This window comes from Leucopleurus acutus (genome assembly GCF_964270905.1).
Source record: "Leucopleurus acutus genome assembly, chromosome: X".
NCBI classification, from domain to species: Eukaryota; Metazoa; Chordata; class Mammalia; order Artiodactyla; family Delphinidae; genus Leucopleurus; species Leucopleurus acutus.
Genome location: NC_139148.1, coordinates 8845759 through 8869803, shown reverse-complemented (window position 1 = coordinate 8869803; position 24045 = coordinate 8845759). Strand labels below are relative to the sequence as shown.

Here is a 24045-nt window from a genome sequence, read left to right as displayed (position 1 = left end):
AAAGTGAACTTCATCTTGAAGGAGGGCTGGAACCATGTGGGGGACCCAGCTGCAGCTCAGCTGCTGCTATGACCATGATGTCAGCACGCTTAGCACCTAGGCAGTGCCATTGACCGTTCTTCTCCTTTCTTTTAAAATGAAACACTGAAAAGCATTCATTAGCCATTCTCTTGCCCTGTTTTTAAAATCTTTGGGATTGCTTTTTGCTCAATGAATTCTTGGCTCTGGGTTTTATTAAAATGTTAGAAAGATTGAGAACCAAACTGTGACACATTATGCTTAAGAAGTGTAACAAAGTTCTACAAACTGGGTGGTTTAAAACAACAGCAATTTATTCTCTCACGGTTAAGGAGGCCAGAAGTCTGAAATCAAGGTGTCAAGAGGATTGGCTCCTTCTGGAGGCTGTAAGGGAGAATCTGTTTCATGCCTCTCTCCTAGCTTCCTGTGGTTGCTGGCAGTCCTTGGTGTTCCTTGATTTGTAGACACGTCACTCCAACCTCTGCCTCCATTTTCACATGGCCTTTTCCTCTGTGTGTGTGTGTGTGTGTGTGTGTGTGTGTGTGTGTGTGTGTGTGTGTGTGTGTGTATTCAAATTGCCCTCTCCTTTCTCTTATAAAGACACCAGTCATTGAATTTAAGACTCACCCTAATCCAGTCTAACCTAATCTTAACCTCATTACATCTTCAAGGACCCTATTTCCAAATAAGGTCACATTCATTGGTTACAGCAGTTAGGACTTGGACATATCTTTTGGGAGGAATACAGTTCAACTCAGTACGAGAGGTACAAAGCCCTGTTCTCTACTTAATTCTCCTTCCCTTTCTATACTGACTGAATGCACATTTCAACCACTATACAGTGCAAAATCTAGTGGTTAATGTTCACGGAACGTTAATAAAAGCATACCCAGGATGCGATGGGAATGTTCTGTATCTTGATTGTGGTGGTGGTTTCATAGGTACACACAGCTATCAAAGCTCACTGGGACAGTTTACTGTATGTAGATTATTCCTCAATAAAGTAGATGAGAAAAAAATGCATACCTCAATCACAGTACCAATTGTTTTTCTTTTCTCCTCCCGTTTATACACCATCCCATCTTGTCATTAGGAAAACATACTGGGCAAATAGGTTCTCCCATTTCCATTCAATATAGAGAAGTGAAGATTCTGGGGAAAAAAAAATTTTCAGAGGAAAAAATCTGTATTATTCAGTTACTTTAAAAATCAGAAATATTGAAAAATGTTTAGACTGAAAATTTTAGAGTAATAGCAAAATATTAAAGCTTGTTTACATTATTATATAATTCTTCATCCTCAAAAGTAGTTCTAAAACATACGCTATGGGAAGGTTTTAAAAACTACTTTAAGTAACTAAGTATAGCTGAACCATGTACCAGGTGCAGAAAAAATTAACTTACTTTGAGACTCCAAGTGCATCTTCACCCACAAAGACAGAAGAAAGTAAAACTAACAAAGAAGGAACGCCACTGGCGCAAAATGCATGTTCAAAAATGTTTATAAACCGAAATTAAATTTGGTTGTCAGCCAACTTGTATTATTATTAAAAATCTCTTGAGATCAAGTTTCAAAGTCCAAAACAAAAGTGATGATGGTCACATATTTCGGATTTAATGTTGGAAGGCTCTTTCAAATGCTGGCTGCAGGTAAAAAACAATTGTTTGTTTCATGCTTTGGTCCCTGAAACTCTGCTATGCACATCTAAACTGCAAGTTGGCTTAAGATTTTTATACAACCTTGCTTTTTACCTGTCTCACTAATGAGTATCCTGAAAACAGAAGAGTTGATATTTAGAAATACTGTACTCATACCAGCTGGAAAAATAAACAAGTAATAGGGTAGAACAATGTGTGTATGCAAAACTGCTTTTTAAAGTTGAGAAGATAAAGATGAAACACTAGAAAACATAGAAGACGTTGCTAATATTTGCACAGAAAATGAGAGATGAATGGTGTTGCAAGTGGCTTTTTGTGTGTTCATTGTAGGTGCTAACACAGAAACAGGACTTTTTTTCTCTCCATTGATTTTGCTTTTTTTTCAGTTCATAATTGGTAAGGGATGGTGGAATTAGACACACAAAGTAGGGGGAAAGTGAGAAATATGAATAAGAATAGTCATTTAGGTTTCTGAATATAGTGCCAGGAGAAATTGTCACAGATCTTGAGGTTAACTAGATGAGTATGAAAACCTCAACTTGGTGCCTGCTTTAAAGGGAGAGTTCATGGTTCCAATTCTGGGCAATGTGAAACTGTTCCAAAATATTGAGTCAAAAAACTGACCTGTTGGTACATAAACGTAACAGAGGGCAAAAAATTTCCTACACCCTGCTCTGAATATAGAGAATCCCAAACTGTCTTTCACTTGACTCAAAAAAGTGCCCTCCCTTGAAAGAACGTATTGGTATTATTTAGTTGGTATTGACAACACCTCTAAAACTTGGGGAGGGTGGTGAAAATCCCAGCTAGACTATTTACTGGGTCGACCATGGGCCTTTTACAAACAGTTTTAAACACAGGATTCATTAGCACATTAGAAAGGTTTGACTAGATTTTTGGATGTAAGACCAGGTGAACTCGCATTAGGGATGGTCATTCAGTGTAGCTGGATTCATAAAGTAATTTAAAAATGATTGATTTTGTATAGATTATAGTAATAACTCCCATCACTGTGCTTGTTCTCTCCACGATGCTCTGTGCTAAGCATGCTGCATACATTAGGTCCTTTACTCATCTCGACAGCCTTCTGAAGTGAACATGATTTCGCAGACTGGGAAGTGAGGATGAGAGTTGTGAAGTGATGTGCTCAAGGTCACACAGCTAGATAAGAAATCAACAAATTGAAATCCATTCAGACATGGTCCCAAAGCACTTCCAAACTGAACGGCTTCTTAATCTGCAGTTCTAGTTCTGCAAGAGTTAGAAGTCGAGGTTAGATCACATGGATCTGAATACTAGCTCTGCCACTTAACTAGGGGTTTAGATGCTTCTAGATCTTGGTTTTCTTCATCTGTAGAACCGGGGGTTAAGTATTATAGCTCTCTCTCTCTCTCTCTCTCTCTCTCTCTCTCTCTCTCTGTGTGTGTGTGTGTGTGTGTGTGTATCTGTTGATTTGGATAATGCATGCATATTTTCAGCCCAGTGCCTGACATATAGGAAGTTCCAACAAGTGTTAGTTGTTCTTACATTGTTATACTAACAATTGATTGAAGGGTCAGGACCAGGCTGTTTGAGTAGATAATCTTGACTACAACACTAAATTTGAGTTACCAAATGGTGTGGACATGTTCGGTGCTTTTTCCCGTTAGTGTTGGCATAAATATTTTTTTTCTGGATATTTCTTTAGGTATTATAATATTAAATTGTTCTCTAAGGTAGAGAGTTGAACTTATATCTTAGTCTTTTCACATCACAGTACCAGTTAGGACTCAATCTCTCAAATACCCTTTTATCTTGCAAATCATTATATTCACCATCTAGAGAATAACTATGACACCATTTCCGTCTTTGGAAAGTGATCAGTGTTCCTCAGTGCTGGGTTGGTGTTTAACAAAGTGAGTTTTTGCTAATCTTACTCATACAGGATTATCCTGTGACTTGAAATTTGCCACCACTGTTATCCGTCATTTGTAATTTAAGTTCTTGGCTATTATATTCGTTCAGGGAGATCCTAGAATAGGAATTTAGAGAAACACTCTTGGTTCAGCTGCAAAAAATTCCTAGCTTATAATCAAGAAGTAGTTTAGGCATGGGACACTATTGCTATTTAATGTGATTAGAATTCTTAAGTCCTGTGAAAGTTCTCCACCCGCTTCTCGTATATTCCACATCACACAGATTAAAATCATGTCCTCCTTTTCATGTTTCAGTAGCTTGGAGGCAGAACCTTTGACTTCTTCTATGGGAGAGTGAATTGTTTATCCCAGATACCACTAAGAATGAAGAAATGATATCAGAGGGAGCACAGTCAGTTTGAGAGACATGGGCAGGATGAAACAAAAATCAGTGATGTTGCCCGACTTGGGAGCCAATCAGATAGAAGTCTGAAATATTATATGGCAGTCAATCAGGAAGTTCAGTGTGATTTGGGACTATGTAAGCAATGGGATTACATAACAAACAAGGGTAAAATAGGATGCCCTAACCTGGAATATTGGACCTCAGGACTACAAAGAAATAAGCAACTGGAGGCAGTCCAGAGGAGATCATCTACAATGATGGTTTTAAAGCAAAATATGAACTTTATAGTGTAGCCAAACCACAAAGTCAGACCCAAGGGGCATGATAGAAATCTACAGATAGCTTGAGGGTCTAGACACCAAGGGGAAAGAGGAATTTTGGCTGGAGATAAGAAAAATTTCAAGGGATACAGTTAAGAAAAGGGAAATTTAGGTTTAGCAGAATATATGCTTTGGTAAGATGTATGTGTTTGTAGAACAGTGTCTTAAGGGAATAGAAAGAACACTGATGAATTTTCGAGGATTCTTGATAAGAGGATACCTTGATGTCAGACCAAGGTCTCTAGAACTTTCATTAGAATATTCTTGTGCCATGACCAGATGGAATAGATATATTTTTATCCTGAGTTTCTAGGATAATTACAATAGGGAATGAACAGTGAACACACTGTTCTGCCCTTTAATAAAAGGTATCCTTAGGCTTTGATTAACTTCAGCTCTGAGGAAAAAGACAAAACCAAAAGCAAGTATGGACACTACTTTTCAACATCAAATGCCCTAATAAAGGAGCAAAGTCTTAGACACCTGAGTTTTAAAGTATATGCATTCAAAACGATTTATTTCTAGACTACCAGTTATATTGCCTCTGAAGCAGGCTGATGAATTGTAAGGAAGATTCTGGGGATCAACATAACAAAACCAGTCATTATTTATTTATTTATTTTGCGATAGGCGGGCCTCTCACTGTTGCGGCCTCTCCCGCCGCGGAGCACAGGCTCCGGACGCGCAGGCCCAGCGGCCATGGCTCACGGGCCCAGCCGCTCCGCGGCACGTGGGATCCTCCCGGACCGGGGCGCGAACCCGTGTCCCCTGCATCGGCAGGCGGACTCTCAACCACTGCACCACCAGGGAAGCCCAAACCAGTTATTTTGGAAATTGGAAATGAAACCCAGATCTTCCTTAATCATGTCTGGCATAAAATGGCAGTCAGTCAGAAAGGCCCGTGTGAGTTGGATCTGTATAAGCAAAGGGATTGTATAACAAACAACAGTAAAGTGGGATGCCCTAAATAGGAATGAATGAATAAGCCATACACCAAAATGAGTGCAAAATAAGCCTAATAGCAGTCAGACTGGAAATCACAATAGTTTAAAAAATATCATTAAAAAGTCCAAATAATTTTCTTATAAAATCTTTCTTTCCAGAAGTGCCGTTACATTTTCCCCGTGTGTTTTAAAAACATATATACTTACAGCGGGTTTTTAAAAAGGAGCCAGAGCTTAACTTATGGATATTCAAAACAGTTTATTCATTGTTCCCTACGTCGAGGCAAGCTCCAGGCTAATGGAGAGTCAGGACCTGTTGGAAATAAGATGATGAATGAACTGGATGCGTTTGCTCTAAGCCTGAAGTGCCGGTAGAACAGTCCCTCTGCTCACCGGCTCCCCAACACCCATGACCAAGCATGTATGCCTTCCTGCCTGGAGGGCGTTCTTATTAGCCCTACATCACTGTGGCAGGTTGCATTTTCAACCCCACGGTCATCTTTTGAGCTTAGAGAAATAGCACATATATAAATTATAAATTACATTTGCTTAACCACCTGAGTTGTAAGTGGTCCTGTGACGTGTGACTTTGCTAACCATCTACTCCAAATGCCCAAATCCAGTGAAGCATAAGCAGTTCCGTGCACTGGTATCCAAATGGTAGAGACATTACGTGTTTACTAGTGACAAGTTACATGATATTGTTAACTAAGGAAAGGGCAGGCAAGACCCGCCCTCTTTTACTTCTACTGTGACTTGTTTGAGGAGGGGAGAAAGCAAATGACAGCAATCCCCCAAGTGTAATTTGGTGTGTGTAGTCATGCAGGAAAGTAAGCAATTTTAAAGGCTGTGTGTCTCCACAGCACATCTAATCGTCAGCCACTGGAAAGAGTACTTATGTTTCAGGGTGAGAAGAGTTGGGTGGCATTGAGGGTGATGGGAAATTTGTATCTCATTTTTGTCTTGTGGCAGCAGATAGGTCATAAAGTTACAGGAGGGAACTCCCTGAGCGCAGTGGGTCCCGCTGCGTTTACAAAAACGGGTAGGTCAGAAATCCTGGGGTCCGAATGAAGCCCTTTATGGAGGTATCGAATTCTTCTGTTAATTAGATTTCATGATGTGACCCCTTCTAGACAGTCAAATACCTAGGACTGTCGAACACGTTTTTTAAGAAGAGAAAGACGTTAAATTTCCCCCTGAAAACTTTATAGGGAATGAAACAAGCCTTCCAAAATCAAAGTTGGACAATTCTGATGTTATACACAGCACGGCGAATGTTTGTGTCAAACACTTGTATTTATAAGTTCACTGTAATTTTTTTTCTTTAATAAAAGTAATGGTAAAAGAAAGTCACCTTTACATTTGTATAAAGTTCTCTTCACCCAGAAGTGGTAAAAGAGGACACACGAACACAGTTAAATAAAGTACGCAGGCATTTCCAACATTCTCTCTGCTCCACTGCTGAGATGGTTGTGAGATGCGTCGCAAAACTTAAATGTTACGTCAAAAAGCCCTCCGAGAAGCGGGCGAAGCTTCGCGCTGTATAGATTCTAGGGGTGGGACAGTAGCGGGGGAAGGTGCTCCCAGACTTGTTTTCAAGCAGGGAACATTGACATCGCCAGCGTTTTCCAGCTTCCCAGGAATGTGGCCGCTGCGCGCTGCGCCCAAAGGCGTCCCACAGCAGAACCCGGAGACCGATCGCTTTGTGAGCGCCAATCTCCGCAGCCTTTGGGCTGACGCCCGGGCGCCTGCCCCCTGCTCGGCCTCACTCACCCCTCCTCCTCTAGTACAGTTACTGCACGACCCTTACATGGCGAGGACCCCTCGCTTGTCCCCTCCTTTTCTTAGTAGGTCCCCATCTCCAGCCCATTCATCGGCAGCCACTACATTGGAACTGAATCTCTATCCTTCCTTTTTAAAAACAAACACAGCAGGGCGGAGAAAAGGAAGGCAGGAGATTTATCTCCAGCTTCAGAGCAGCCGCCTTGGGCTATTATCCATCTGACACCAGTGGGTGGGGTGCAATCTGACACTTCCCTTCCTTTCCAGAAACGTGAGTGGAGCTGGCGCCCCCTTCGATTTGGGGGAGGGGAGACGGGGGAGAAGGTCCGCACTTCCGTCCTCGGGGCTTTCTCCCCAGGCGACCCGGTACCGGTGGTGAGCGGTGCTCTCGCTGCGCCGCTCCCAGGTTTGGTGCCTGGAGAACTCCACGTTCTGCTTTCTCCTGCTCCTGGCTCCGCCCCAGCTCCAGACCTGGCTTCCCTCCCGCCCTACCCGTCCGGGCCGCCCCCTTCCCGCTGCGTCTAGCGCGAGCGTGCGGGGACATCTCCGCGCCTGCCCTGGGCCCAAGGCTGGGCTGAGAATATCAAGAGCCCCTCTCCGGCGGGTCATGGACAGCCGACCTTGTGGTTGTCCCCTTAGCTCCCTGAGCGCAGCTGGGAATTCTCTCCCACCCTAGCCGCTCAGCCCTTGGAAGGCCCTGGGCGCTGCGCGCTCCGTGTCCCCGCTTTGTAGCGAGACTGGCACCTCGGGGGAACCTGGAGCTTGGAGACATTCTTGCGCCTAGCCAGTCAGAGGAGTGGGCGCAGCAGCCAAGTGGCGGCCAGACGCGTAGCTTCAGAGGTCCGGATACGGCGACAGTGCACGGGGGCGCAGCCCGGGTGCCCAGCTCCAGCGCGGGAGGAGGTCCCTCTCACTGCGCCGAGAGCGCGAGGGACGCGCCCTGGGCGCACGCCCAGGAGGCCTCCTCCCCAGCCCTCGGGACCGTCCTTAGGGCGCGAGGAGGAGCTTGCTGGAGACTTCGAGGCTGTCCAGAGCCTGGGAGCGGGAGCGCGGCATCTCCTGCCTCAGCTGGGAAGGGGGAGTGGCGCTGGCCGCCGGAGCTGGGCACCCAGCGAGCGCCTGACCTTCCTCCTCCTCTTCCTTACCCTTTTAGTGACTTAGGCTCTGAGAGAAAGTTCTGGCGACCGAAGGAGCCCTCCGTCCTCACGCCTTTTCCTAGAAGGCTGGTGATGGATCTCCTGCTTCTGCCCCTGCCGGGGCACTTGGAGTGCGCTGGTGGCGCGTGAGCCGGGAACTGCCCTCCACCGGCCTCGGCGAGCCTTGGCCCGACCCCGTCTGGCAGCCTCGCCTGAGCCCCCTTGTTTTCTGCGCCCCAAAGCGCTAGCAGTTCCGAGAGCTGGAAGAGGGTGGCCCTCAGGCACAGCCCCGCCGAGATGTCCGCGCAGAGCCTACTCCACAGCGTCTTCTCCTGCTCCTCGCCGGCCTCGGGCAGCGCGGCCTCGGCCAGCGCGGCCTCGGCCAAGGGCTTCTCCAAGAGGAAGCTTCGCCAGACCCGCAGCCTGGACCCGGCTCTGATCGGCGGCTGCGGGGGCGAGGCGGGCTCAGACGGCGGCTCGCGGGGGGCCACCGGGGGCCGCGTCTGCTCCCCGCTGTCGCTGGCCGAGGGTCTCGGCTCTCGCTTGGCGTCCTCCCCGCGGGGCCCGCCTCCCCGGGTCAACCGACTCCCGTCCCCTAGACCCCTCTGCTCGTCCTTCTCCACACCCAGCACCCCGCTGGAGAAGTCACCTTCTGGCAGCTTCCACTTTGACTATGAGGTCCCCCTTGGTCGCAGCGGCCTCAAGAAGAGCATGGTATGGGACCTGCCTACAGTCCTAGCCGGGCCGGGCAGCGGCCGCAGCACCATCCTCTGCTCCTCCGGGGGAGGCCCCAACGGCATCTTCGCTTCTCCCAGGAGGTGGCTCCAGCAAAGAAAGTTCCAGTCCGCGCCCGACAGCCACGGCCAGCCCTATGTGGTGTGGAAGTGTGAGGTAGGGCCCGCTGCCGCGTGTCCTCACGGCCCAAGGCTGGACACCTGGGCAGTTCTTTAATTCCTTCTCATTTACAGAGCCAGGGACCCACTGAGGGCTTTTCCCGGTGTGGCTGTTCCTCTTTGGCTGGTTAAATGGTGTCTGCAAATGGGGCGTCCCTAGTGGCCACCCACACGTGTCTTCTTAGGACTTCTTGGCTCCCCTTTGGAGCAGTGGTAGGAGCTAGAGGAAGAGGTGCTTTCCTTTTTGTGCTGCAGGTGATTTCCAAGGGTCATCTTATTCCTTCACCCAATGTTGATATTTTTTTGGAACTCAAATGATCTATTTCCAAGCTGTTTGTCAGGATTGGAGGAAATATATTTTGAAATGTTTCTGCCATCTGGTTGTTTTACAGAGAATTCAGGAACATTATTCTTGAGGGTGTTGTTGATATGTGTGTGTGTAGGTCTGTGTGTTTGGGGGAGTAACTACTAGAATTCTCTAGTTTTGATCTTTTCTTCTCCCTAAAGGTCTGATTTAAGAGATCTGTGGTACTGAGTACTAGTTTAATCCTGGAGAAAAAAAAAAATCTCTGCCTAAGGCTATGAAAGATCATGGAAATATACCCAGATTCCACTAAGGGCTACTAGTAGTGAAATATACATGAATCAGGAATCGTTAGTAAATAGGGAGCTCAGAGGGAGGTATTTGGTACCTTTAAAAACGTTTGCTCTCTGGTTTAGAAGAGTGGAGAACAGAGCTAATGGGAAACTGTGGTTGATGGGTACTTGGAAAGCTGCATGCTTTTAGAGAATAAATACTAGTTGTTTTAAAAATGAACAACTCCTAATCTCTTTTCATTCCACAAACTCTATAGATTTGCCTTGGATCTGTTTCCATAAGGAGAGATTCCATCCATTGTAATTAAATGTTTTAAAGTACAGTTAGAATTACAGAAATGAAATGAAATACCATGTAATTGCTGGAGATTTAGACTAAATAAAGGAAATACACCCAAGAAAAACAGCGAGAAAATAGTATCCAACATCATACCTTGCTCTGTTAACGTGAGTGACTGTGGAATTTTGGCTTTTATTAGACTGCCTTAGAAAAATCAGCAGTATTTATCAGAAATACTCGTGTCACATATTAGTAAAATATTAGTTACTGTGTCAGAGTAACTGCTGCTGTTGGGTGGGGAGCATGGATTACAAAAACTAACAAACACTGCTGACTGTTCTGTCCATTTTCTTGAGGAAGATAGGCAGTAGAGAGAAAAGTCAAGTAGGAAGCAAGAGATTCTCTCCAAACCAGGGAACTTAGCATTAGAAAGAGGGTCAAGAATAAATGTTGAATCTCTGTTGGTCTTTAGAAGGGCCTGGATTCCTACTCTATATCAGAAGCACACATTATCAGATCAATCTGTAGGAGTTGAGAGAACTGCAAAAGCAAGCCAAGTTCTTGGACTGGATAGCCACTGACATTCATGTTTCAACCAATTACATCACTAAGAACGTCTCTGCTTTTCTTAGCAACTGTACATACTTGGAATATAGTGTATAGATGCTGTTTGTTGCTCTTATGACCGAAAGGCAGTCTACTATAGATGATCACACCTGGTTAGAAATTTTCTTCTTATCCATTAAAATTTCATAATTAATGGACAAGTACCTGAACTTCATCAATACTGGGTGGCTTCAAACTGTTCTGTGCAGTGTAGGAGCAGTCTGCAAGCTCACCTACCATGACTTTCACCTCTTTTCAGTGGTTAAAACTAAGTACATAGCCATCTAGCAAAAGAACAAAATTTTCTCATAAAATGTGTGTGTGTGTGTGTGTGTGTGTAATCCCTTTATTCTTGAGGCAGACATGGAATGACTGGATGGAATCCTGGCATGAAGGTCCAAGGCTGGTTTTGTTTAATGGAGTCCCAGATATCCTAACGTAACCCCGGGGTCTGGAATTTAATGGCTTGGATTACCTTTCAAAGGTTTAATGCCCTGGAACCCTCTCAAAAACCAAGGAAATCCGTCCTATTGAGCACTGCTTGTCCTTCTCGTTTGAAAGCAAGCTAGGTCCTTTGTCCTAAAAGAGAATCTTTACTAATGATGCCAAAAGTCTGGCAAATGAACACCTTGCAAGGTTACTTATGGGCCCTGGAGGGGAGATTTGGATCGTACAGACTTGGTTCTTATGCTTCCCCTGGTTGCTCTGGTTCAGGGTTTCTCTGCCTCTGCGCTATGGACAGTTGTGGCTGAACGATTCTTTGCTTTGGGCACTGTCCTGTGCATTGTAGGAAGTTCAGCAGCATCCTGGGCCTCTACCCACTAGGTGCGAATAGCAGCCTCCCCACCAGTGTGACAATGAAAAGTGTCTGCAGGCACTGCTGGATGTCCTCTGAGGGTCAAAACTGCCCCAGCTGAGAACTACTACACCAGTGAGTTGAATGTAGCCCCCCCATGATGGCCATCTTGACAGCCCACAGAGTGCTTTCAGCTGGCAGAAAGTTGCCTCGGGGACGTCTTCCCATTCCAAAAGCATGTGGATCCCTCTTGAGTGTTGCGTGCAGATTCCACGGATCTCTTATGGTTTATTCAGCTTTTCAGTTTCTCTTCCATTGAATCCATAGGCAAACCTGAGAATTCACCTTCGTTCAGGTGTAGCCAGTAATGGATCACATCCACTTCTACTTAGTCCTTTCAGCAGATTCTCTGGTTTTAAACTAAATTGTTCGTACAAGGGCACCTGCTCCCAAGACTCGCATAAATGCCTGTAGCTCTATGCCTTGTGCTCACTCAAAGCTCACAAATGGCTTTTTTATGGCCTAAAACCAGGAGGTGTTAGACAAAGTCAGCTACAACTCAGTATTTCCTTACTGCGTGTTTTAGGATTGCTTTAACGAAAACTGATTCATGGACATGCTGAGTAGAATATCTATTGAGTAGAAAAAGGGAGAAGACGAAGGGATAAATGGTACATGGTAACACAATTGGTATATACTTCTCAACTTTGTTCTTAGCAGCCAGGCTCTGTCCTTGACTCGGATCATAAACAAGGGAGTACGGTCTCATTCTAACTCTGGGGTTCTCCTAATTCTTTTGGATCAGAGCTGAGATTATGCTCATAGCTGACATAGAGTTTGGCAGCCTCGATAACCCATAACTAAAATTATTTCTCTCTTCATGACTTCTTTTCTTCATTTACGCTCCAAGAACTTCTTGAGCACAAGCATTTCTCTATGTACCAGGAATGCAGAGAGGCTAAAATATGGTGTCGCCCCTTAAAGAGTCTAAGGAGGCGGATGGATGAGTCAACCAAGAGCTGCAGTGCAGAGGGTCAGCATAATCAGGGACTGGGGGATGGGATTCTCCGTGCTTTGGGGAGTCCTGAAAGGCTTCACTGTGCAGAGAACACTTGAACTTGATCTTCAAGGGTGACTGCCACTTAGAAGAAGAAGGGAAGTGATTCCTTGATGAAATAGAAAGGAGTGGACCTGCAAAGGCACAGAGGTGTTGGTGACGCTAGAGTTTCCAACAAAGAGGACTTAGAGGGGCTTAAGTGCAATAATTTGTTTGGAGGAGGAGGTTAAGATATATGCAGTTTAATGTATGTAGCAACCACATGGCTTTTTATATAACAACCTAATAACCTAATGAAACCAGAAATTAGACACCTGTTTGTGGAATAATAAGTAACTATAGGCTCAGGTAGAAATGGCAGGAGGACCAAAGCACCTCTTGACATCAAATCTGCAGGGAAGTGAAAGGATGTATTGATAGAGTGTTTTTGAAGTTAGAAGTTTGGTGTGCCTGGAGCACAGGCTGTATCTCACTGTGTGTTGGATAATAGTATTCAACAGGTTGGGTAGCATTAATTATGAAGAGCCCCACTGTGCATGTCTCAGGAGTTTGGACTCTGTTTTGTAGAGCAGTGCTTCTCAACCTGGAGACAGTTTGTTCCCAGGGGACATTTAGCAATTTTGTCCCCCAGGGGACATTTAGCAGTTTTGGTTGTCACAACTGGGGGTGGTGATGTTATTACCTTCATTTTGCAGCTGTAACAAATTACCCCAAACATATGGGTTTGAGCAACACAAATTTATTATCTTATACTTGTGGAGGTCAGAAGTCTGAAATAGGTCTCCTTGGGCTAAAGTCAAGGTGTCGGCAGAGCTGTGTTCCTTCTGAAGGCACTAGGGTCTGTTTCCTTTGCTTTTCCAGTGTCCCCCTGCCTCCATCTTCAATGCCAGCCATGTTGCATCTCTTTGACTCTTCTTCCAGTCATTTCTTCCTCAAGTTCTCTTAAGGGTGCTTGTGATTACATAGAACTGACGTGAATAATCCAAGATAATGTCATTTTTTAAACATCTTTATTGGAGTATAATTGCTCGACAACAGCATGTTAGCTTCTGCTATATAACAAAGTGAATCAGCTTTACTTATACATATATCCCCATATCCCCTCCCTCTTGTGTCTCCCTTCCACCCTCCCTATCCCACCCCTCTAGGTGGTCACAAAGCACCGAGCTGATCTCCCTGTGCAATCTCATTGTTTTAAGGTCAGTTGATTAGCAACCTTTAATTCTACCTGCAGCCTTAATTCCCCCTTGCCGTGTAAGCTAACATATTCACAGGTTCCAGAGATTAGGACGTGGGTATCTTTGGTGGGACATTATTCTGCCTACTAACAGGGGAGGTGCTAGTGGCATCTAGTGGGGGAGAATCCAGGGACACTGCTAAACACTCTACTAGGCACAGGACAGCGCCCACAGCAAAGAATTATCTGGCCCTCAATGTCAATAGTGCCCAGGCTGAGAAACCCTGCGGTGGAGAATGGGGTAAATTGGTGATTTTTAAGCCTGAGTGTGTAACAAGATTGGATATGTGTTTTAGAGAGATCACTCTAGTGTCCGTGGGGGCAATGCATAAGTAGCGTGAAACAAGCAGGAGGACAGATACTCAGAGGAGGTAGGCATGGGGAAACCACGCCAAGCATCCTGCAAACAGATGGGAGTTGCCATAGAAACATCATACTTCTGTATTTCTTACTTTTCCACTTTAGCAAATTGTTTTCTTGCACTGTTGAACTACTTCGAATAGGTTGGTGTCTGTAGACCACTGGTTTTCAACCAAGGGGTGGGTTTGCAGCCTGGACACATTTGGCAATACCTGTTGGTGTTTTCAGTTGCCAGAGTTGAGGCAGGGGGTGTGTGCTACCGGCATCTGATGGATAGAAGCCAGGGATACTGCTAATTGTTCTGCAGTGCACGGGACAGACTGCCACAACAAATGATTATCCTGCTCAGCTTTTCAGTAGCACCGAGGTTGAGAAACGCTATATAATTTATTACTTTATACAAGAAGCTGAATTCTAGGTTTTGCTTTCCGGTACCATTTTCTCTCATGTTTCTGGCTTTACTCTGTCATTTTTTCTTTTTTCCTGGTATATGTCAACCAAGACTTTGAATTGGAAAAAATACCTTTTTGAAAGGTATTGAGGATAGGAAAAAATATGGGGTGTCTCAATATATGTGTAAGAAAGAATTGAATTGTAAATATGTAATGACAGAAACTGGAATTAAAATTTAAAACATGGGCAGAGAGGAATATTGTGATTAAAAATAGAGGCTCACCCATGTGACCAAAGAGGAAGTAATTAGAGTAAGACAGCTTCAAACAGGAAATTGACAAAGGGCATTTTACAAGGAATTATGTCTGAAATCAACATAATGGCCTAAGAATTTATAACTTAGGAAAATAGTTATTCAGTTTTCATATGCTTTCTCTTGGAGTATTTCTCTGCTATAATTCACTTCATTTCTAAGGTAATTTTTATTTTTACTAAAAACATTTTTTTAACATCTTTATTGGAGTATAATTGCTTTACAATGGTGTGTTAGTTTCTGCTTTATAACAAAGTGAATCAGCTATACATATACATATATCCCCATATCTCTTCCCTCTTGCATCTCCCTCCCTCCCACCCTCCCTATCCCACCCCTCTAGGTGGTCACAAAGGTCCGAGCTGATCTCCCTGTGCTGTGTGGCTGCTTCCCACTAGCTATCGGTTTTACATTTGGTAGTGTATATATGTCCATGTCACTGTCTCACTTTGTCCCAGCTTACCCTTCCCCCTCCCCGTGTCCTCAAGTCTATTCTCTAGTAGGTCTGCATCTTTATTTCTGTCCTGCCCCTTGGTTCTTCATGACCTTTTTTTTTTTTTTAGATTCCGTATATATGTGTTAGCATACGGTATTTGTTTTTCTCTTTCTGACTTACTTCACTCTGTATGACAGACTCTAGGTCCATCCACCTCACTACAAATAACTCAATTTTGTTTCTTTTTATGGCTGAGTAATATTCCGTTGAGTGTATGTGCCACGTCTTCTTTATGCATTCATCTGTCGATGGACACTTAGGTTGCTTCCGTGTCCTGGCTATTGTAAATAGAGCTGCAATGAACATTGTGGTGCATGACTCTTTTTGAATTATGGTTTTCTCAGGGTATATGCCCAGTAGTGGGATTGCTGGGTCGTATGGTAGTTCTATTTTTAGTTTTTTAAGGAACCTCCATACTGTTCTCCAGAGTGGCTGTATCAATTTACATTCCCACCAACAGTGCAAGAGGGTTCCCTTTTCTCCACACCCTCTCCAGCATTTATTGTTTGTAGATTTTTTGATGATGGCCATTCTGACTGGTGATATCTCATTGTAGTTTTGATTTGCATTTCTGTAATGATTAATGATGTTGACCATTCTTTCATGTGTTTGTTGGCAATCCTTATATCTTCTTTGGAGAAATGTCTATTTAGGTCTTTTGCCCATTTTTGGATTGGGTTGTTTGTTTTTTTGATATTGAGCTGCATGAGCTGCTTGTAAATTTTGGAGATTAATCTTTAAGGTAATTTTTAACCTAAATAGAGAATAATATGAAGACAAGTTCTTCTCAGATTGAATTGAGCTTCCGCCAGAATTTTGGGATTTGAGGGTTGGCAAGAGCAAATTTTAGACTCTAAAAGGACCTTGGGTAGCATCTAGTTGCAACCTCCTTACTTTATAGTTAAAGACAGGGACTGAGGGCTTCCCTGGTGGCGCAGTGGTTGAGAGTCCGCCTGCCGATGCAGGGGACACGGGTTCGTGCCCCGGTCCAGGAAGATCCCACATGCCGCGGAGCTGCTGGGCCCGTGAGCCATGGCCGCTGAGCCTGCGTGTCCAGAGCCTGTGCTCCGCAACGGGAGAGGTCACAACAGTGAGAGGCCCGCGTACCACAAAAAAAAAAAAAAAAAAGACAGGGACTGAAAGGGTTAAGCCCAAACTCAGACAACAAGCTGAGGGCAGAACCAACCCTGAAGTCCTCCTTGACTCTCAATATTAACTGCAAAACTTCTGGAAAAAGTAAGCGACCATGAACATCTAGAACCTTGGCAATCTTTTTTCTATCCCCATTAGTTAATGAAACAATTTTCTCAAAGGTGCCCAAATCCGTGGACTTTCTTCGACCTCCTTTGGCTGGACTTCTGGGCAGAACTGACAGCACTGTTCTGCACCGTCCCCCACCCCCTTTCCCCACCACTCACAGAAGAGTCTCAGCTCCCTCCCCGTTGCCTGCTTCTCAGTCTGTAATGTCTCTTCCTGCTCTTCTGTTTCTGTGCTTGTCGTCCATGCATCCCTACATTCAGATCATTCTCCCTTCATGATCTCGTTCACTTTTGCGACTTCAGCTATCATCCCTCTTGGGGACACTCGTAGCTCTGTGTGCTTGAGCTCCTAACATCTATTTCTGATTTCTTGCAAGACATCTGCTCACGATGCCCACTACGTGACTGAGGCAGAACGAATCAGTCCCCCTTTCCTCTGAGCACACTCCATTTTCTGTGTTCCTTATTTCTGGTTGGTGTCACCATTCTTAGGCTGGCTTAGTTTTACCAGGCCAGAATGTCTTCAGTTTCCCCCTCTTTTTTTTTTTCTCCTGTCATCTCCAATAAGTTATCAAATCCTGTTATGTTTACTTCTCATTCGCTCCATTCTAGAAAGGATTTGAAGAGGAATGTGTCCAAGTTCTTACATCTCTCTCCAGCTGTTCCTTCTCGTTGTCACTGCCTAGATTGGGGCCTCATTTGCTGTGGCCTCTGCTTGGTCACCCTGCCTTCAGTTTCCCCTCTTCCCATCTGGCTTATGGGCTTTGTACTCCAAAGACACAATTGAAATCATGTTAACTCCCTGAGTAAAAACCTTTGCTGGGACTCGGTGTGTACAGAATGAAATCCAAACTGCTTAGCCAGTCATTTCAAAGCCTTTCACGCTATAATCTTAGCTGACCTCCTCCTCTTTCCCTAGGAATTCTCGTCCAACAGAACCAAACTGGCCACTCAGCCAGGTTGTCATCAAATATTTATCAAGGGCTGGCTATGCAGTAGACACTGGGGAATGTATGCAGAGTAAACAGGCACGGCCCCACAAGGTGCTTACATGTTTGTGAAAGCAACACTTTCCAGTAAATAAATCCCTGCACTTCCTCAGAATGCTGTGGCACTGTGACAGGAGGACTGTGGTACAGAATAATGCCCCCCCCCCCGCAAGGATGTCCATGTCCTAATTCCCAGAACCCATGGATATGTTACCTTATAAGGCAAAAGAGACTTTGCAGATGTGATTAAGTTAAGGATCTTGAGATGGGGAGACGATCCTGGATTATCTGGGTGAGTCTAATGTAATCACAAGGATCCTTATAAGAAAGAGGCAAGAAGTTCAGAGTTAGAGAAGAAGATATGAGGACAGAATCAGCCAGAGAGAGAGACAGACGGACAGATGTAGAAAGAGAGAGAGAGAGAGACAGAGAGAGACAGAGAGACAGAGAGACAGAGACACATGCACAGAGATTGATTTTGAAGATGCTACACTGTTGGCTTTGAAAATGGAAGAAGGAGCCGTGACCCAAGGAATAGGGCAGCCTCTAGAAGCTAGCACAGGCAAGGCAACAGATTCTCCCCCAGAATCTACAGAAGGACAGCACCTCTGTCAACATCTTGATCCTAGCCCATTGAGACTTCTGGTGTCCAGGACTGTAAGAGAATAAGTGAGTGTTGTTTTAAGCCATGATGTTTGTGATAGTTTGTCACAGCTGCCATAGGAAGCTGATACAAGGACTAAGGAGGTCTGGGATGTCTCAACTGAAGCCAGTGGGTAAGGAGGCCTTTGCCAAACAGAAAGAAGGGAGGTGGTAGAAAGAATGGCCTGTAGTTAAGAGGGGCGTAGTATGCTTCAGGAACTTAGAGAAATCCAACTGGAAACACCTATAGGAGCAGGATGATGGCAAAGAGTAAATCTGACAGGGCCTTTGGCTTCACGATACAGCTCAGGATTTTATGATTTAATGTAAACGTTCTCTGCAGGGATTTTCTTCTCTCCTCATTCTGCTTTTCATCACCTGGTTCCATATCTATCTGAGAAGACTCCACCATACTTTATGGCTCAACCAGATATCACCTTCAAAGAAATGTTTTGACTATCATACGTGTCATGACATATTCACGATTTACGCAAATGTGAGCTCAGCTAGGTTCTGATTTTTCTAATCTGGTGTCCGCATAAAGGGAAAGTGTTTTATATCAGACTCCATTCAATGACTGAGGGAATGTGTGTTCTGACAGTGGTTTTCCAAATCCTGGGGATACACCATTGGGGCATGATGTCTTTTTAAATTTTTTTCCTGAGTAGGTATTCTTTTATTTTGTCAAAAGAAGGTTACAATTTTCTGTAACTTTCTACATTCACAGAGAAGGTTAACACACGTAGATTAAATTAGTTCTGTTTTATTAAAATCTGCATTAGGGGACAGACTGGAATTTATGCAACACTGCCCTGATTGTTTCCGATGTTTTATTTTTAATTTTTGCAGACAGGAAGACAAAAGTCATCCTCACCTTTGCTCCCCTTTCTGTAACGGGCATGATGTCTTGGTCTAAATTTTACTGCATCCTCTCTGGGTCATTGCTTATGATAAAGAGACTGAGACTATAATTGCAACTATGTTACAACATGGCAAAAAATGGAAGGTAATGTGTGAAAAAATGGAATTAGTTATTGTGTTAAGTAGTAAATAATGATGTTTTCATTAGCTACCAGGGAAATACAAATCAAAACCACAATGAGATACCACTTCATATGGCTATACCATAGCATATATATGGCTATAATAAAAAAGACAGATAATAACAAGTGTTGACAAGGATGTGGAGAAATTGAAACTCTTATACACTGCTGGTGAGAATGTAAAATGGTGCAGCAGCTTTGCAAAATAGTTAGGCAGTTTCCCAAAAAGTTAAACATTGACCATATTACCCAGCAATTCCACCTTTAGGTATCTACCCAAGAGAACTGAAAATACATGTGTACATGAAGACTTGTAAGTGAATGTTCATAGCATTATTCATAATGGCCAAAATGGTGGAAACAACCAAATGTCTATCAACAGATGAATGGGTAAACAAAATGTGGTATACCTATAAAATACAAGATTATTCAGCAATAAGAAGGACTGGAGTACTAATACATGCTACAACATGGATAAACCTTGAAAACATTATGCTAAGTGAAAGAAGCTTGTTACAAAAGGCCATATATTGTATGATTCTATTCATATGACATGTCCAGATTAGGCAAATCTATAGAGACAGAGAATAGATTAGTGGTTGCCAGAGGATGGCAGTAGAGAGTGATGAGAAGTGACTGTTAATGGATACCTGGTTTCTTTTTGGGGGGATGAAAATGTTCTGGAGCTAGGTAGCTGTGATGGTTGCATAACCTGAGGAATATACTAAAAACCTCTGAAGTGTACACTTTAAAAGGGTAAATTTTATGGTATGTGAATTTAAAAAAATTAATTAATTAGTTTATTTTTGGCTGCATTGTGTCTTCGTTGCTGCGCACGGGGTTTCTCTAATTGTGGCGAGCGGGGGTTACTTTTCGCTGGAGTGTGTGGGCTTCTCGTTGCGGTGGCTTCTCTTGTTGCGGAGCACGGGCTCTCGGCACATGGGCTTCAGAAGTTGTGGCTCGCGGGCTCTAGAGCACAGGCTCAGTAGTTGTGGCGCACGGGCTTAGTTGCTCCACGGCATGTGGGATCTTCCCAGACCAGGGCTTGAACCCGTGTTCCCTGCATTGGCAGGAGGATTCTTAACCACTGTGCCACCAGGGAAGCCTGGTATGTGAATTTTAATATCAATTAAAAGAGAACACTGTTTATGACTTTTAGAAAATATATCAATATTGTTGCTACATCATCTTTTCAGTAAAACATAAACATAAATGTAGATGAGCAGAGGTATGTTGTAGGCCCAGGCCTAATGTATATTAAATGCTGTCAGCAAAAGGTGCAACAAGGAGGTAGTAATGACTGGCAGATTCAATGGAGGAGAGAACAGCCAGCCTGGGATTTCCTGAGACTGGTTACTGTGGATATTCTGTGTCCTGATTATTACGCTTTGGAAGCAAGTGCAGAGAAGCTATTAAAGAGATTGTTTTTCAGAAAAGGCAGAGACTTTAAAAAGTACTTACAATCTTGAAAAATTGCCTGGCCATATCACACCAGAGCTATTAAATAGCCAAAGATTTTCAGGAGCCATGAGAACTAAAAGCAACTTGAGAAACTACCCATCAAGTCATGTGCTGATAAACCCAAGAGGAGAAGGCTGAGCTTAGAATGTCTTTGAAGAAATTGGACATGAATTGAGTTGGGTGACCCATGGATCAAGGAAAATAATGTGGTTTTGCTTCTGTATACCTGGACACTCATGGAAACAGGTGAATTAATACTACCTACAGGATCTGAAGTGTGAATAAGCATCACTTCAATTCTCAGCTTGCATTGCCAATAACCTCATCCCTCAGGGGTTCAGAAACAGTTAGGCAAGCTGGTACTGAGACCCAAAAGTGGATGGGCAAGGGGAAAGATAAACCTTAGGTGACAGTAGGCACGTTGCGTCGGGGTTTATTATAACAAGGTCTCTACTCTAGTTAATAATTTGGTCCATGGAAGTCCTGAACTGGGCCACCAGGTTTTCTGGCTTTTGAACAAAGTAGCATTCTGCTTATATTGGAACTTCCGATTGATTCCTTGCCCACTTATTTCAGTTGATAGGTGATGATCATAATGATAAGCGAAATAACAATTAGTATTTGTAGAATGCTCAGCAGTTTTTTGTTATTACAACAACTCTGCGGGGCGATAGTATCATCCTTCATTTTGCAGGTAAGGACACTGAGACTCCGATTAAGAGGCAGCCAGACTTAGTTGGAGAAGAAATGAAGTGAATGAGTTAGAGCTGGACTCTGACCCAGACCACCTGGATTCAAATCCAGGCTCTGCTCTGTGACCTTGAACAGATTACAGAGCATCTTTCTGCCTCAGTTTCCTCATCTGTCAAATGGGGATAATTAAAGTCCCTACCTTGAAGAGTTTTGTGAGGACCTCATGACCTGATTACTTGGAAAGTGCCCAGCACATAGGACGTAATAAAAGATACTAAGCAGAGTAAAGGGTAAGTAAAATGGAAGACGTGTCCAGGTCATACAGCTAGGAAGCAACAAAGGTAGGACTTGAATTAAAGTGTTAGTCAAAAATATTTATTCTGCACCTACTCTGTGTGCCAGGAACCTTGATCTTTCCACCGAGGCACTCAAAGAGGGCTTAGGTGATCAAGTGAATGAATAGACCTGGCTGATTTGGACAACAGCAGAAGGCAATTGAAAATTTATTTTGCAAGCTGTTAAGTAAGGTATACTTTTTATGGTAGGCATTGGAGCAACAGCAGGCTGTCGCCCCAGGCTTTTGGACTAGTGACTTGGAACACAGGAATTTACCAGACTTGCATTGTGGATTTGGTGTAACACAAGACATGCCAACAAGCCAGGGGGTAACCTTCATTCCCACACACTAGTCACAGTAACTTCATTGCATCAGACACTTTTTGTTTGGAGAATCCTTAGCATGTTGGGAACTGGATAGCTCCCAGTCCAGCCCTGGTTCTCTAGCTGGCAAATGGCAGTGTGGTTTCTCACTTCAAGCCGGGTGTTCTTCTCACTTCCTCATACTACCACTATCTTGTGAGATCAAGCTGACTGTTGTTCACGGCTAATCTCATCAACGTCTTTGCAGGGTAACAAGGCAGCATCACTAAATCGAAACAATACCATCGACACTCAGATGCTTTTTTTTTTTGCTCAAAATCTAACCATAACTCCCATTTCATTTCTAGTCTGACTCCAGCATTCTATGAACAAAACAGAATATTGGGATGGAAAGGTCCTTAAAGGTCTTCTTTCTAGTCCAGACATCCCTGCGATACTTAAATCCTATCTACGACATCCCCAGTTTATGCCCAGCACTGCCCCCCGCCCCGCAATGGAGACATTTCACAGTTCTGCCTTTAGATAATAATGGACATGGAAATTCTTCCTGGAATTGTGTTCAGAACAAGCCTCCCTGGGACTTTTATCATGCTACAAACGAATTCTGCCTCTCCTGTCATATAGATAATTACCAATATTGCATTTTTATTGTCAGTAAGGAAGTATGGGTTAGCTTAGCTTTCATTCTGAGCGTCCACACGAAGTTTGGTCATATTTTCTCTTTGGCAGAGAAAAATTATGAATATATTAAACCAGAATTGAGGAACAGTTTAAACGAAAGTTAAACTATTGACCCGAAGTTATCTTGCAAACTACTTAGAGAAATCCAGGATTAGAACTTTCTGTCTCTAGGTTCTTGCTGCCGACCCAGTGAGTCAGGTTTCTTCCTGTGATGATTTATAAGAGAGCTCAAAGACAGGTGCAGTTTTCATATCATATCACAGAGGATGGCTCTGGGTCTTTCTGCAAGCCTCCAAAGAGGCATGTTGAATCTGGCTTCTAATGGTAGTATATTGTCAAAAAATGGTGTTGTCAGAACGTGTTTGTCAAAATGCCAAGAAAATAAACGTGAAAGGCGATATGGAGATGGTAAGCAGGCTTGAAGGTCAAGGAGTGTGATATGATTCTCAGACTAACTTCAGAAGCTCTGAGTCATGAACTCAGCAAGTATATTGTCGTTCTGCTGCAATGGCAATATTTTAATCTTTTAATTTATGATTGAATTGGAAATAAATGACTTTTTCCTGTATAACTGAAAGTGCACTGTTAAAGATCAGTAAAGTATTATGCAAACGATCAGATATTTAGGTTCTTGTTCAGGGTTCTTTTAATTGAAATGGGTTATTCAGAGTTACAAGTTGTTTTAGAAAGTGGAATAGTTTCTCTCTCTCTGCAATATTATTCAGAGTTGTGGCTCTCCCTGTGGGAGAGGGATGGGAGCTAGATGCAGAAGAGTCAATGGGTCACAATTGTCTAGTTTGCCTTTCCTCATCTAGAAATATCCCTTTTATAGGAAATGTCTAAAATTATGCTATGTATTTTACTGTCCCCGTAAGGTATCATTCCTAATTTATATAAAGATATGGAAGACATAGCTTATGTAAATGTTCATTTGAATCTAAAACCATTCTTAAAAAGTAAAATTATTTTTTTTAAAGTTCACCGAATAAGAAAGTTGAATGATCAAGAAGAAAATTAACTTAGCATACCTACAAAGATTCCCTTTGAGTCATTAATTAAATGTTTCTGTGCAATATTTTTACAGTGCAGAAAGATTATTTTTTTTCTTTTATTTGGAATGACTTCTGCAGTTTTAGACCACAATCTATTAGTGTAATTTTTCTGAGTGTATGTCTATTCATAAACTTTTAAATTCATGATAACATCTTGCTTTAGAAATAAAAATGATTGGTTGGATGTTGCCATATATAATTGGAACGATATGGATAAATTATTTTTATGAAAATAAAAGCTTTTAAAATTTCATGAAAAAATTGTAGGAAGGGCGCAGGCTCTGTGTCTTAGTTTGAGTTCCTCCAAAGGAAGGGCCTGGGTGAGTGCAGTTTATTTGGGAGGTGATCCGGGAAGCAGGAATGAAGAAGAATGAAATG

General features: G+C 43.3%; 1 protein-coding gene across 1 annotated transcript in view; it reads left to right on the top strand.

Annotated features, from left to right (window-relative positions):
- Positions 1-8456: 8456 nt before the first annotated feature.
- ARHGAP6 (Rho GTPase activating protein 6) overlaps positions 8457-24045 on the top strand; it is a gene marked incomplete at both ends in the record, with an annotated part of 483993 nt that continues 468404 nt past the window's right edge. The window contains one exon of the mRNA XM_082864811.1: positions 8457-9050. Within this exon, the coding sequence (XP_082720937.1) occupies positions 8457-9050 (594 nt within the window). The remainder of the gene's footprint in view (positions 9051-24045) is intronic.